At 37.0% G+C, this 13,343-nt stretch overlaps 1 protein-coding gene across 1 annotated transcript; it reads left to right on the top strand.

Annotated features, from left to right (window-relative positions):
- The first annotated feature begins 4,457 nt into the window (after positions 1-4,457).
- On the top strand, positions 4,458-7,382 carry drd5a (dopamine receptor D5a). Its single transcript, XM_055177639.2, has one exon. The coding sequence runs from the start codon at positions 4,637-4,639 to the stop codon at positions 5,900-5,902; it is 1,266 nt and encodes a 421-aa protein (XP_055033614.2). The 5' UTR covers positions 4,458-4,636; the 3' UTR covers positions 5,903-7,382.
- Positions 7,383-13,343: the final 5,961 nt, after the last annotated feature.

The raw sequence follows: 13,343 nt of genomic DNA, 5'->3' as shown, positions 1-13,343 counted from the left end.
AATACACCCAATTTTTTTATATTCTTAATATTTATGAATAAATATTCAGTTATATCAGCTAGTAATGTTAGAAAACACAAAAGTGACACCACAGTGACAATTTAACAATTTTTTATTAAACACAATGTGCTTTTAAAAGGCACAAATTAATACAGATCTGTCAAAACAAAGTGCTTGTGATAAACTAAAACAAAAGAAAACACCTCTAAAACATACTTTGTTTTTATAAAGTACACTGTGTTATTATTTCCATATTCTGTTAGTGGTCATTGCTTCAGAGGGTAGATTCAGTATTTTGGGTCTAATAATATTTCATATTATTCAGTAAAAATTAGGATTAAAACTCACAAAGGATTTGTGATATAATTTAACAAGATTCTAAGTATAATCTATCCTCAACAGCAATGACAACCATCAGAATGTGGAGTCATTTAACACGATTTAAAAACATTTTGCCACTACTGTACCTTGAAGGCTGCAAATCACTTTTTTTTTTAATTAAACATTTGAATAAAGTGCTGGTTTCTACTGTGCCATACTTCAACTGGCAACATAAATGTCTTTGTTCTGATGAACACAATGATATTTTGAGAAATGTTTGTAAGCAAACCGATCATAAGCCTATTGACTTCCATAGTAAGAAAAAAAAGTATTATGGAAGTCAATGGGGCCCAATGAATAATTTGAGTCAATCTGTAAGCTTCACAGTTTCATCACATTTGTCTTGAGTGTTTTCTGGTGTGTAAACCGTGATGATCTGTATGCGTGTGTGTTCAGTTTCCTCTCTGTTGAAGTCTGTCACGCTCTGATTGAGTGATTTCAGCAGTAATATCTGTGTCAATGAGAAACACAGACACATCTGTACACTGCAAAAATGACTTAGTATTTCTGTCTTGTTTTAAGTACAAATAAAAATTCTTAAATCAAGATGCATTTTCTTGATGAGCAAAATTATCAAAAAAAATAAGTCTAGTTTAAAAAAAAAAAAAATCAAATTTAAATCAATTTATGCTTAATACAAGCAAAAAATAGACTCTAAAAACAAACGGTGCTGTATAGCACCAAAAGTGGGTATTTGCTCGTAATCATAGAAGAACCGTTTTTAGTGCCATATAGCACCGGTGAAGCACCAGTGAAGCACCTGTGTAGAGCCATATAGTGCTATGTAGAACCAAATGTGGTGCTATAGTGGTGCTATATGGCACCTGTGTGGTTCTGCACAGGTGCTTCACCGGTGCTGTGTGGCACTGGAAACGGTTCTTTTATGGTTGCGATTCAGGTCAACAGTTTTGGTGCTATATAGCACCGTTTGTTTTTTTAGAGTGTATGCCAATGGGGTAAGAATATTTTTCATGATTTTTTTAAGTGTTTAAGAAAAGTTCAAGATTTTTTGCTTGTTTTATGCACAAATTCACTTAAATTTGATATTTTTATTTTCTTAATTTTGCTCATCAAAAAAATCCTTATTTTAAGAATCTTTTAGATATTTGTACTGAAAACAATAAAAAATAAGTAAGAAAGTCTCAATTTTTAAGAAAGAAATTTCTTAGTATTTTTGTCTTGTTTTCAGTAAAAATATCTAAAAATTCTTAAATTAAGATTTTTTTGCTTGATGACCAAAACGACCCAAGAAAATAAGTCTAGTTTTTAGACCAAAAAATATCAGATTTAAATGATTTTGTGCATAAAGAAAAATCTTGAATTTTTCTTGAATTTAGTGGGGTTTTTTTGCTTACCCCATAGGCAATTTTTTTATGCACAAAATCACTTAAATTTGATATTTTTGGTCTAAAAACTAGACATATTTTCCTGGGTCGTTTTGCTCATCAAGAAAAAGCATCCCAATATAATTTTTTAATATATATTTTTACTGAAAACAAGACAAAAACACCAAGAACATCCCTCCCTGAAAATCATTTTTTGCAGTGTGGGCTTCAGCTGTTTCTGTCCAATGTCTGAATCTCATTGATGTCACTGTGATTTTTTGATAGACTGATCTGTTTCTGCTTTCTCATTTCATTTTCAGGTATGACAATCGTTGGTGTTCTGAATCTGAAGCATGTGTTTTATAAAATAAAAACAATCATATGAGAAAAAACACTTTTAGAGACATGTTAGAGAAACGTGCTGCTTTACACTAAACTGAAGGTTTATATTAAAATCTATAGACCCCTTCAAGGTTTGTAAACATTGAATGACTATCGGGTGCGCGCGCAGCATGGGGTCAAACTGTTCATACAATCGAGGCTTTAAAATTTAATCTAACAGGGCTGAAAAATTATGACTTACCTCAAATGAAGTGAGCACTACAAACACAAGCCTCTTTGATATTTGCATTGTCTCAGTCTGCACGTTAATTGCTTGCAGCCGCAGATGTTGTATTTTTTTGTTTTTAAAAATTCTGCATGAATCACGAAAACTTAACGGAAGACCTGGTGCGATTTTCAGAGCCGACGACGTAAGTAGGCATTTTTTACGATACCGAATAACACACAACTCAATCTGCTGTAATGACTTTTCTGACCCTGACATGCGCAGTGGGAACCGACTGTGACGTGAACGGTGAAGGGGTCTATATGGTGCCATTTGATTGGATGGACGCAAGCAGGATTTGTAGTAAATATCCCCTGGTTTAGTATTTTTCTAAATTATTTTCACTCTATTCTGAACTGTTGAGCATAATTATAGAATTGTCCAAATTTCAAATGAAGATTTTATATAGACAAATGTCAAACTTTAAAAAAAGTATCTTTCAAGGAAAACAGAATCAATAAAGCAATCTTCATTTCTGAATGAAATATTTAAAACCTCACTGCGCATTAAAAATACTTCTGATAAAGTCAAGGTAGAAACTTTGCACTCTTTATATAACAAGTATTTTCTCAACAGTCAGGTTTTCAGTCCAAAGATTAAACCTGTAGGGGGCGCCACAGACGGTCATCTATCTCATAAATGCCAATCTACATTTATTCATAATCGTTAAAACCGCATAAACAAAACCACGCAAGCTTAACTGAAACTGCGCATGCCTGCAGTAAGCAGACCTATTGATGAATATGAAAACCTCATATCAGTAACATTCTGCCCAGTAGGCCTACAGTCGCTTATTTTTGACCGAAATATCATTTGAATATCATTAGTAAAGGAGCGCAACATAAAACTAAGACAGCCTCAATTTCACGGATAAGACTTTTTTTTTAACTGTACTGAACATTTCTCATTGTGTGTGTTTTTCTTTTTTAACTGAAATATTAAAAATTAACAAAGATGTGTCATCCTATAAATATTTGGGTGTCTATGTGGACGCTATATCATGGCTGTTTATCTCAAATATCTAAAAATAATTAAATCAAAATGCATCTTCTTGATGAGCAAAATGACCTAAGAAAATAAGTCTAGTTTTTAGAAAGAAATATCAAATTTAAGTGAGTTGGTGCCAAAAACAAGCAAAAACAAATCTGCCAATTTGGTAAGCTTTTTTTCTTGATTTTTTAAAGTGTTTAAAAGAAGCAAACTTATTTGACTTTTTTTATCCCATTGGCAGATTTTTTGCTTGTATTAAGCACAAATTCACTTAAATTTGATATTTTTTGTCTAAAAACTATAGACTTTTTAAAGCTATTTTGTTCATCAAGAACATGCATCTTGATTTAAGTATTTTTAGATATTTTTACTGTAAACAAGACAAAAATACTAAGTAAGAAAGTCATTTTTGCAGTGTAAGGTAAGGGGAATGTATTGGGATGGGTTTGAGTAGGCTATATTATCGTTGTTACTGTGAATTACAGAAAACACTGTGGGATGTAAGACAAATTTTGAAAGAAATTTCAACAACAAAGTGGAACTGAACCCTATTGAACATCACTATAGTTCAGGAATAAAAACACTGATCATATAAAACACCTCATACACTAGGGCATGTTGTCACCACAGTTATGTGTCGTTTACCTAAGGCTTTTCGAATAAAATGTAAAAAGAAAACAACAGAATGAAAACTAAATATCCAAATAATTTAAGTTGTTTTTAAGACACTGATGACAAATACTACCTTTTAGTTGAAACAAGCCTTCATTATTTGCTGTTTATATTGATTTGTTTACCCATAGCCTACATAACAGAAATATGATGATGTTGTTTGCTCCCTGTGACCCTGCAGAGGATTAAATCACTGCTTAATCAATCACGAGTGTACTTGGACTTGACTCCAAATTGTATAATAACTGTGATGAAGCCCAAATTTATCCGCGTGTAGCTCTAGTGTCCCATTTAATATCACTAATGTTAATAAGAGAGAAAGGTTTGCAGCTGTGATTGTAATGGAGTCTAAACTCGGATTATCTTTGAATTTCATTCATTCGTTCTGCTCTGCATGAATGTGTGTGCGTCTCTCTCTTTCTCTCTCTCTCTCTCTCTCTCTCTCAGATAGCATTGAAGATTTTCCGCGCGCTCAGAGAGGTCAGACGCGCGTCGAGCTCCACGCGTCCGTCGGCGCACGAATGTTTTGGACGGAAATCAGTTGTTCTTCTTAAGTGAGTCTTTAATAATCGAGTTTGTATACCATGCGCGATACGACAGCAGAGGGGACCGCGGGTATACGCGCGCCTGATGGCGACCCGTGACCACAACGGGACTCACAATGCCGAACCGAACCAAGTCCGCGACGCGAGAAATGTTCACACGCGCGCTCACAGGATGCCTGCTGTGCGCACTGATTCTCTGGACACTGTTCGGGAACATCCTGGTGTGCACTGCTGTGCTCCGGTTCCGTCACTTGCGCGCAAAAGTTACCAACATTTTTATCGTGTCTCTGGCGGTGTCGGACCTATTCGTGGCCATGCTGGTGATGCCATGGAAGGCGGTGGCTGAGGTGGCCGGATTCTGGCCGTTCGGCTCGTATTGTAACGTCTGGGTGGCGTTTGACATCATGTGCTCCACCGCTTCCATCCTGATCCTGTGCGTCATCAGCGTGGACCGATACTGGGCCATAAGCAGTCCGTTTAGCTACGAACGAAAGATGACCCAGCGCGTGGCTTTCGTGATGATCGGTGTGGCATGGGCTCTGTCCATCCTCATCTCGTTCATCCCGGTGCAGCTGAACTGGCACAAAGCCGCCACCGAAACGAACGCGAGCGGCGTCGCTCGGGCGTTGCGCGAAAACTGCGACTCGAGTTTGAACCGGGAGTACGCAATCTCCTCGTCTCTCATCAGCTTCTATATTCCCGTTGCCATCATGATAGTCACTTACACGCGGATCTACCGCATCGCGCAGATTCAGATCCGGAGGATAGCATCGCTGGAGCGCGCGGCTGAGCACGCGCAAAGTTGCCGGACAAACCGGCTCGCATGCCAACACCACAACACGCTAAAGACGTCCTTCAACCGAGAGACCAAAGTTCTGAAGACACTGTCCATCATCATGGGCGTGTTCGTTTGCTGCTGGCTGCCCTTCTTCATCCTCAACTGTGTGGTTCCGTTCTGTGACAAACCGAGTGGCGGTCCGAGCTCGGGTCTGCCGTGCGTCAGCGAGACCACATTCGACGTGTTCGTATGGTTCGGCTGGACAAACTCCTCGCTGAACCCCATCATCTACGCGTTTAACGCGGAGTTTCGCAAGGCTTTCGCCAGTCTGCTGGGCTGTCGGATACGCTGCTCCGGTACTCCAGTGGAAACGGTGAACATCAGCAACGAGCTCGTGTCTTATAACCAGGACACACTGTTTCACAAAGAGATCGTGAACGCGTACGTGGAAATGATCCCGAACGTAGTGGACTGTATCGACACAGAGGACACATTTGACCGGATCTCGCAGTTCTCCCACAACAACGACTCGGTTTGTGATTTAGACGAGTGTGAGGCGGACATGCGCGCCTCTTTCACTCCGAACGGAATTCACGGCCCGTGAAGTTTGTCGTGGGGGTTTCAAAGGCGCATTTAAAGAACTTATCGTGGGATAAACTTCAGTCAGAGCTCTTTATCATCGGACATTCATCTACCTGTACTGACATTTACACACTGCGCACAGCAAACACCCAAACTTACTGTGATAACCCCAAATTAACCACACACAAAGATTATTAGACATGCGCCTTCTTCTGCTTGTGTGACATAAGCTTTATATGCTTAGTGCAATATTATATCACATTCACACTAATAGATTATCAGCCACAATATGCCAAATATCAAAGTGCCCACACACCTCTGATCTGACCTCCTTTCGCTGCGTGCCACTTTCTTCTGACAGGAGCGTCTGCGCAGGCGCAGGACTCCTGCTAGTATTAAAACCATCATGAGCTAATACCTATATCTTTTTTAACGATTTATTTATTTATTTATTAAAAAGTTATGTGCTGCTGTTGTTTTTATGAATGGATGGACACTCATGGTTTTGTCCAGTTATTGAGCGCTCATTATTCTGTGTTTTATAGTGAATGTTTGAAGTGAGACACATTTAAAGAGCACCTATTACAATGCTAAAAACTTCTTTGCTTTGCATCCCTGAAATGCATTGATTTTGTACAAAGCTCATCATTCTGAAAGGCACAGTGTCCTCTGATTGGCCAGCTTTGTGATTGGTCTCAATACCTCTGACGTCAGCCGGAAATGTTACGCTCCTTACCCTATTTGGAAGATTTGCGCCCAATGCAATTCTGACAAGAGTTAATATCATTTTTACTTCCTTATCAATACAAGCCGAATCTAATCCAGAAAATGCAGATGACCAAGCTGATCAATCAACTTTACCAGCGCGGCTTGAGCAGAATGTAACAGATTGGTAAGGTAAGGATACTAAAACTTTAAAATGTCTGTATTTTTGATCGCAGAAACGACAAACAAGCGCTACTCTGCACTGCTTGTTTGTTGTAGTCCAAGAAAAGAGATTAAAGTTTAGGATGATAAATCACGTCATCGTTTACTTTGGGAATTGTACCTTTTGCATAAAATGTAACACACACTTAGACACCAAAGGAAATGTAAAATCGTGAATCGGATAATAGGTGCTCTTTAATGTTGTGCTGCTTCATTTGTTTCATTACTGTGACGTTTATTGTTTACAAAAGTGAAGCCTGTAAATTTACAGTAATGAAACGTTTAAAAAAGCTGTTAAATGTGGCATTGAAATCATGAAAGGTGTTTTTACACTGTAGTATTGTAGTGTGTGTTTTTTTACACAAGACTGCGGGCATTAAATGAATGTACAATGCCATGTCCACAGAGATGGTTTTTTTTCAATATAAAGATCATTTTGTTTTTCAATCATGCTGTACTGCAGGTTTGTGTTTGTGTCAGTCTGCTGGTTTTACCGCAGTAATTTGCTGCTTTTCAACAGTAAGCAGATTTTTCTCCAAAGACATTTTGCATTAAATTTCTCAAAACTGACCGAATGCAAGCCAGAATGATTTATGTCTGTGTGAGATTCTAGTACAGAATGATGAGTGTCAGGTGTAACAAGCTTCATTGCAGGACTAAAATGAATTCCTCAGGGGTCCAGAAACACACAAACACCACAGCACGGGTATTTCCAGTTTCATGTCCCTCAGGTAAAAGAGTTATTAATACATTCAATCTGAATCCAGGCCAAACACCTGCTCACCGTATCTGCTCGCTGCTGGCGTGACAAATTTTTAGACAATCATGTGCCAAATCATTTCTCATCTGCACACAAACAGTGCAAAAATGAGAAAAAAATTGTCAAATTTTTAAATAAAAATGAAATAAATCCAACTTGGATCTCACCAAGGGAGAAGAAAACAAATTTAAGGAAAAAATATAAAGAAGATAAATTTCTCAAGATAAATTCTATAAACATGTAAAGGGTGATTGGCTGTACTACTGTGAAATGGAGATATGACAGTCAAACACACACAAACACATCCGGTCTGAGGTTTATTACCTCCGTGTACAACAGTTAATCACCGGATTCTTCTGACCTTCTAATGGAATTCAATCCAGGAGAAATAATTCTTGAAAAAATATCTGAAAATCTGATCTGCTGCCAAAGCACAAAAATGTTCACAAACCAGAGTGTCGTGTTATCCTTTAACTGGAAACACTGATACAGATCTGTATTGATACAGATCAATAAAAAACAAATGTGTAGACACGCTGAGAGAGTTTTATACTGTACTACAGGAAAAAACTGTAGTTTACTTGTGAATCATGCAGTACTGGGTTATCATAAACAAACAGTATAGGCGTTTTCATAGGACACAGGTGGGTAATTCTCGCGAAATTAGACTTATGAGGTGTCATGAAACATTTTGATAAAAAAGTAAATGCAAAGTAATAGTAAAATAAGAAGCATACAACTGTATGCAAACCTCTCTTCACGTACTATTTTGCACATGATTTCAAATGACATCATACAAACCAATTTTGTTGTTTTTTCCACATTTAAAGGGAAAATTTTCATTACCACAAGGTGTCCATTACTGGATTTGGGTTCTTTGACATGGAAATATTTTTAATTGAAAAATCTAAAAAAATAAAAAGCTTCAGTGCATGTTATACTATAAACATTTACAGTAAAGAAACATGTGGTATTTGGTGATCATTGGTAAAGTATATGGTAAAATTTTCAATCATTGTTTAAGCCCTCAAGGAACTAACATTTAAAAAAAATTGTTGGAAGGGACATAATTGACTGTGACACTCAAGATGGCTACCAGGTAAGCAGTTCTTATTTTTTCTCTCCAGATAAAACTTGAAATTTTGTTTGTCATAGTACCTAGACAACTTTTTAGTTCTTATTACCGAAACATGAGTTTGTAAATGCATATATTTCATGTAATATCATGTTGCGGTAATGATTATTTTTTATAATGATAATCTAAAAAATGTAAATAATTCTATAGGAAATATTTTTTTAAATCTTCTAAAAATAATAGTTATAGTAAGTTCAGACCTTAATCTTATATGTGCAAAAAAATTGGCTTCTAGGGCTTTATAAAAAAACTGATGCTGGACACCTAAGTCTGGATTTCGTGAGAATCACCCAGGTGCGTTGCCGCGGTTACGCTTGGTCCAAAGTTAACTTCTCATCTGTGATTGTTTATTGATCTGGCTAGTGACTAAACTGACCTCTGTAACAAATACCATCTGGAAAATAAAAATATTTTGGTTTCCAAAAGATGAGTCAAAGCAGTGAGAGAGAGAGAGAGAGAGAGAGAGAGAGACACGGCACGATGCAGCTGATTATATTTTAAACAAGAGGGAGAGTTTTCCTCAGCTCACTTGAAACGCATAAAAATTAACAAATACATAAGGATTACCACTTTGTGTTAAGACTTCAAACAAATGCGAGAGCGTGTACATGTGCGAAAAAGGCACTACAGTGCAGCTGCTTTTGACTTGCTGGACTTATAACACAAAGCGAAATGACAGAAACAGAATGTGGCACACTTGCTTGGTTTTTGCAATCGAAATGTACAAAAATCAAAATTGAAATAGAAAAAAAAGATAAATTGTACAGCCCTGCTAAATAATGTAAATATCAAATTAATAACGCACAGTAATGTTCAGTGGTCTATGAAGTTATCAACACTGTTGTGTTCTGAATAGATACAGATGACTTCACAAATCATTCAAGCATCTTAAATCTTTCATTAGAATTGTGCTGCCACTTTCATGTCGAATATTCACTATGAATTTCATTTCACAATAAATGATTATGAATGGGTTAGCATTAAATGTTAATGATATCCATGACCATGGTTCAGAGACACATGCGATTTAATCCACCACACACAAAAGACAGAAATCCATCACAGCACACATGTGCATCAGCTGTGAGCTCTTGAGAACAAGGTCAGATGCTGTAACAAAAGCCATATCCAATCACATGTGAACAGCTCGTCCAATCAGCAATGAGTGCTTACAATGTCACAGTGACCGCATGAACTGCAGTTCATTGCACGCACATTTTTATACATTGCAGGGATTCTCCATAGATGTAATGACTTTTATACTGTACAAACTGTATATTGGTCTTCTTCTAACCCAGCCCCTAAACTTAACCCTCACAAAAAAATCAGCATTTTTATATTTTCAAATAAACATCAGAATCCAAGTGGTTAAGAGTTTTACTATCTGGACCCCACAATGTATAGAAACCGGTACACACACACAAACGCGCAGGCACACACACATACACGATAGTTGGATCTTTGTTGGTTAATAAAAAGAGGCAACTCAAATGACTGCACAAGCCCTCAGGGACCAAGAACCAAATACTATAAAACAAATGACACTTATACAACACCTAAAGCATGGGTCTCCAACCCTGTTCCTGGAGGGGAACTGCTTCAACCCCAGTCAAACACACCTGAACCTGCTAATCAAGTTGTTCAGGGCTACCTAAAAATGAAAGGCAGGTGTGTTGGGGTAGGGTTGGAACAAAATATGCAGGATAGGTGCCCTGCGGGAACAGGGTTGGAGACCCTAAAGACACAGAGAAGCCACTTTCACACACTGATAACGTGTCCTAAGATTGTTACATTTTGGTTTATTCACACTCAAAAACAACAGAAAGATCCCACACACGATCAGTCTTGCAACAGTATCAAAAATGTTATTGGTTAAAAATGTTTCAGGCCATGGCCTTAATCAGGTATATGTCATTGACCGAAACGTTGTTAACTAATACATTTTTTTAATACTTTTGCAAGATTGATAATGTGCGAGATCTTTTTGTTGTTTTTGAATACCGGGGTTTCTGTAGGTTTCACCAGGTCAAATTTAAGGCTTTTAAGAATGAGATTTAAGACCTATATCATGACAATGAAGATTAATTTTATAGTCCAGTGTGCATGTGTCCATGTATTTATTTAAGACCTTCTATCTTTCATGACAAAAACAGATGTATTCTCTTGGGGTGTGACGAGTGCACCCTAAAACAGTGGTTCCCAACCCATTTCACTTCAAGGCCCCCTAGTTGCCCACAACAATATTTGAAGGCCCCCCACTTACTAATTTTTCCCACATAAAATTAAATAGAACTTGGAATGACAGATTTATAATCGCTACTAAAATGGCCAAAAATAAGAAACATCTTGACTTTTGCTTGTTTTAGCTTATTTTAATGCAATTTTTTATCATTTTAAGTCATCTTGAGGCCCCCTTGGAAATATGCTGAGGCCCCCCCGTGGGCCCCGACCCCCTGGTTGGAAAACACTGCCCTACAAGATGAAACGAGACACGGGATTGGGTTCAAAAGAATAATTTTTTTTAAACTTTGCTGACATTTGCTGATTAATTGAGAGAATTTTTCACCTTGAGATTGAAGGTAAAGTCAATAATGATGAGACAATAATAACTGGTTCAAATAAAGTATCAAAACCAAATAAACACACGGTTTTATTAAAGGGGTGGTTTCCGAGGAATGATTAGATTAATCCTTGACTAGATCTTATATTAGGACATTTAAGGAGTTTCTTAGAAACATACCTTACAAAATACATTACTGGTGTGCATCTTGAGACAAAAAAATGACAGTGATATGTTTTATGACTTAAATTGAGGAGACAATGACGCGTCTAATGCAGAGGATACGTGAGCAGTGGGCTTTAATGCATGGCAGAGTGAGAGACTGCACCAATTAATTCTTATATATCATACAATACTTAGATATTTACAAAACAGAGTATAAAACTCATTAAAACATTATTTAAGACCTAGAACAGCGAATTAAAGACATTTTAAGGCCTTAAATTTTGAAATGTACGACTTTTTAAGACCGCGCGGAAACCCTGGATTATTGACCACAATCGTTTTTTTTTCTGACTGATGTGTGCGAGGGTGATTGATGGTTTATTTACACTGGTTTGTTTTCACACAATGTGAATTTAACAATGTTTACATTTGCTTTTTTTGCAAAGATACAGCCTACAATCCTCAAAATAATCATTGACTGAGAAGTTTCTAGAGAAAGCTGTTTATTTTGGCCTAATATAGGCCTTAAGACATGCCAGTCTATTGGATCTATCAAAAACAAACAAAACAAGAAATGTTAAGCTTCTATGATCAAACCACTTAAAGGTGCCATAGAATAAAAAACTGTAAATACCTTGGCATAGATGAAAAATCAGAGTTCTGTACATAATAATGACATATCGTGAGCCTCTAATGTGTTTGTTTCCTCATTCTTATGTAAACCTTGTGCATGCAAAAGACTGCCGGAAAACAGACCAATCTCAACATAACACCAACAGTGACGTTACAGTCGAGATGTACGAGCCCAACATTAAATTACACATTAAATTAATTACAACAATGTTACAATGCTAAAAACAAAGATGTGACTGCTGAGTTAGCACGACATGCTAATTAATGCCATATGCTAACGTTTAGGCTGAAGTTCTACTAGGGCTGTGAGTCTTTGGGTAGACAGCGAATCAATTCGATTCACGATTCAAAGGTTTCCGATTCGATTCAAAAACGATTTTTGCTAATCAGAACGATTCAATTCGATAAACAATGAAATTTGATTTGATTCCAATATTAACGATTCTGTTCTGTAAATTTTAGTATACATCTGCATCTGAGGAAATAAAAGAAATATTTGGGAAATTCATGACCATTTAATAGATTTTCAATAACTTGATTTAGGAATAATCAAGTCACTTCAGTTTAATAGCTTAACTTCTTAGGACTGAAAATACATTAAAGCAAGTAAACCAAGAAAAATAATACAACTTCTACATATTCAATGCACCATAAGCTTTTATTGTAAACATTGAATACATTTCCTGAACATTTAGGAAATACAGCAAAGTGTGTAAATACAGCAAAGTGAGTAGCACTTCTCACGTCTGACCCTGAAATACTAGCTGCTTTAGGTGCAGGTATGTCTATCTTAATGGGATGGCGTCTTTGGAGATGGTTGCTAAGATTCGTTGTATTTCCAAAGTATTTTAACTCAGATTTACAATGTTTGCAAACTGCAACGGACTTGTCAATCTTGCCACTTACTTTGTGAAAACCGAAGTAATCCCAAACCTTTGATCTCATGTTGGCTGGTGGGTTGCAAATTTCTCCTTCGTGTCCCTCCATTTGTGCACTGTCTGCTGCGTTTATTCAAATGACAGCAAACAGGCCTGCCGCGAATTGAATATTAGTGACGTAATCCACTGCGCCACTGCAGTGGGTGCGCATTTTACGTCGCAGATGTAACTAATTTAAGATTTATATATTTTTTATTATCCATCGTATTTGTTATATAATCATTTTTAATATAAAATCGAAACAAACGATTCACGATTCAAAAATCCAGGTTTCAAGATCGATGCATATGCATCGGCAGGATTTGTAATCGATGCATCGAGAAAACGAAAGAATCGCTACACCCC

The sequence above is a fragment of the Misgurnus anguillicaudatus genome, chromosome 16 (genome assembly GCF_027580225.2).
Source record: "Misgurnus anguillicaudatus chromosome 16, ASM2758022v2, whole genome shotgun sequence".
NCBI lineage: Eukaryota > Metazoa > Chordata > Actinopteri > Cypriniformes > Cobitidae > Misgurnus > Misgurnus anguillicaudatus.
The sequence above is the reverse complement of the archived record's forward strand: the minus strand, read 5'-3'. Positions and strand labels throughout refer to the sequence as shown.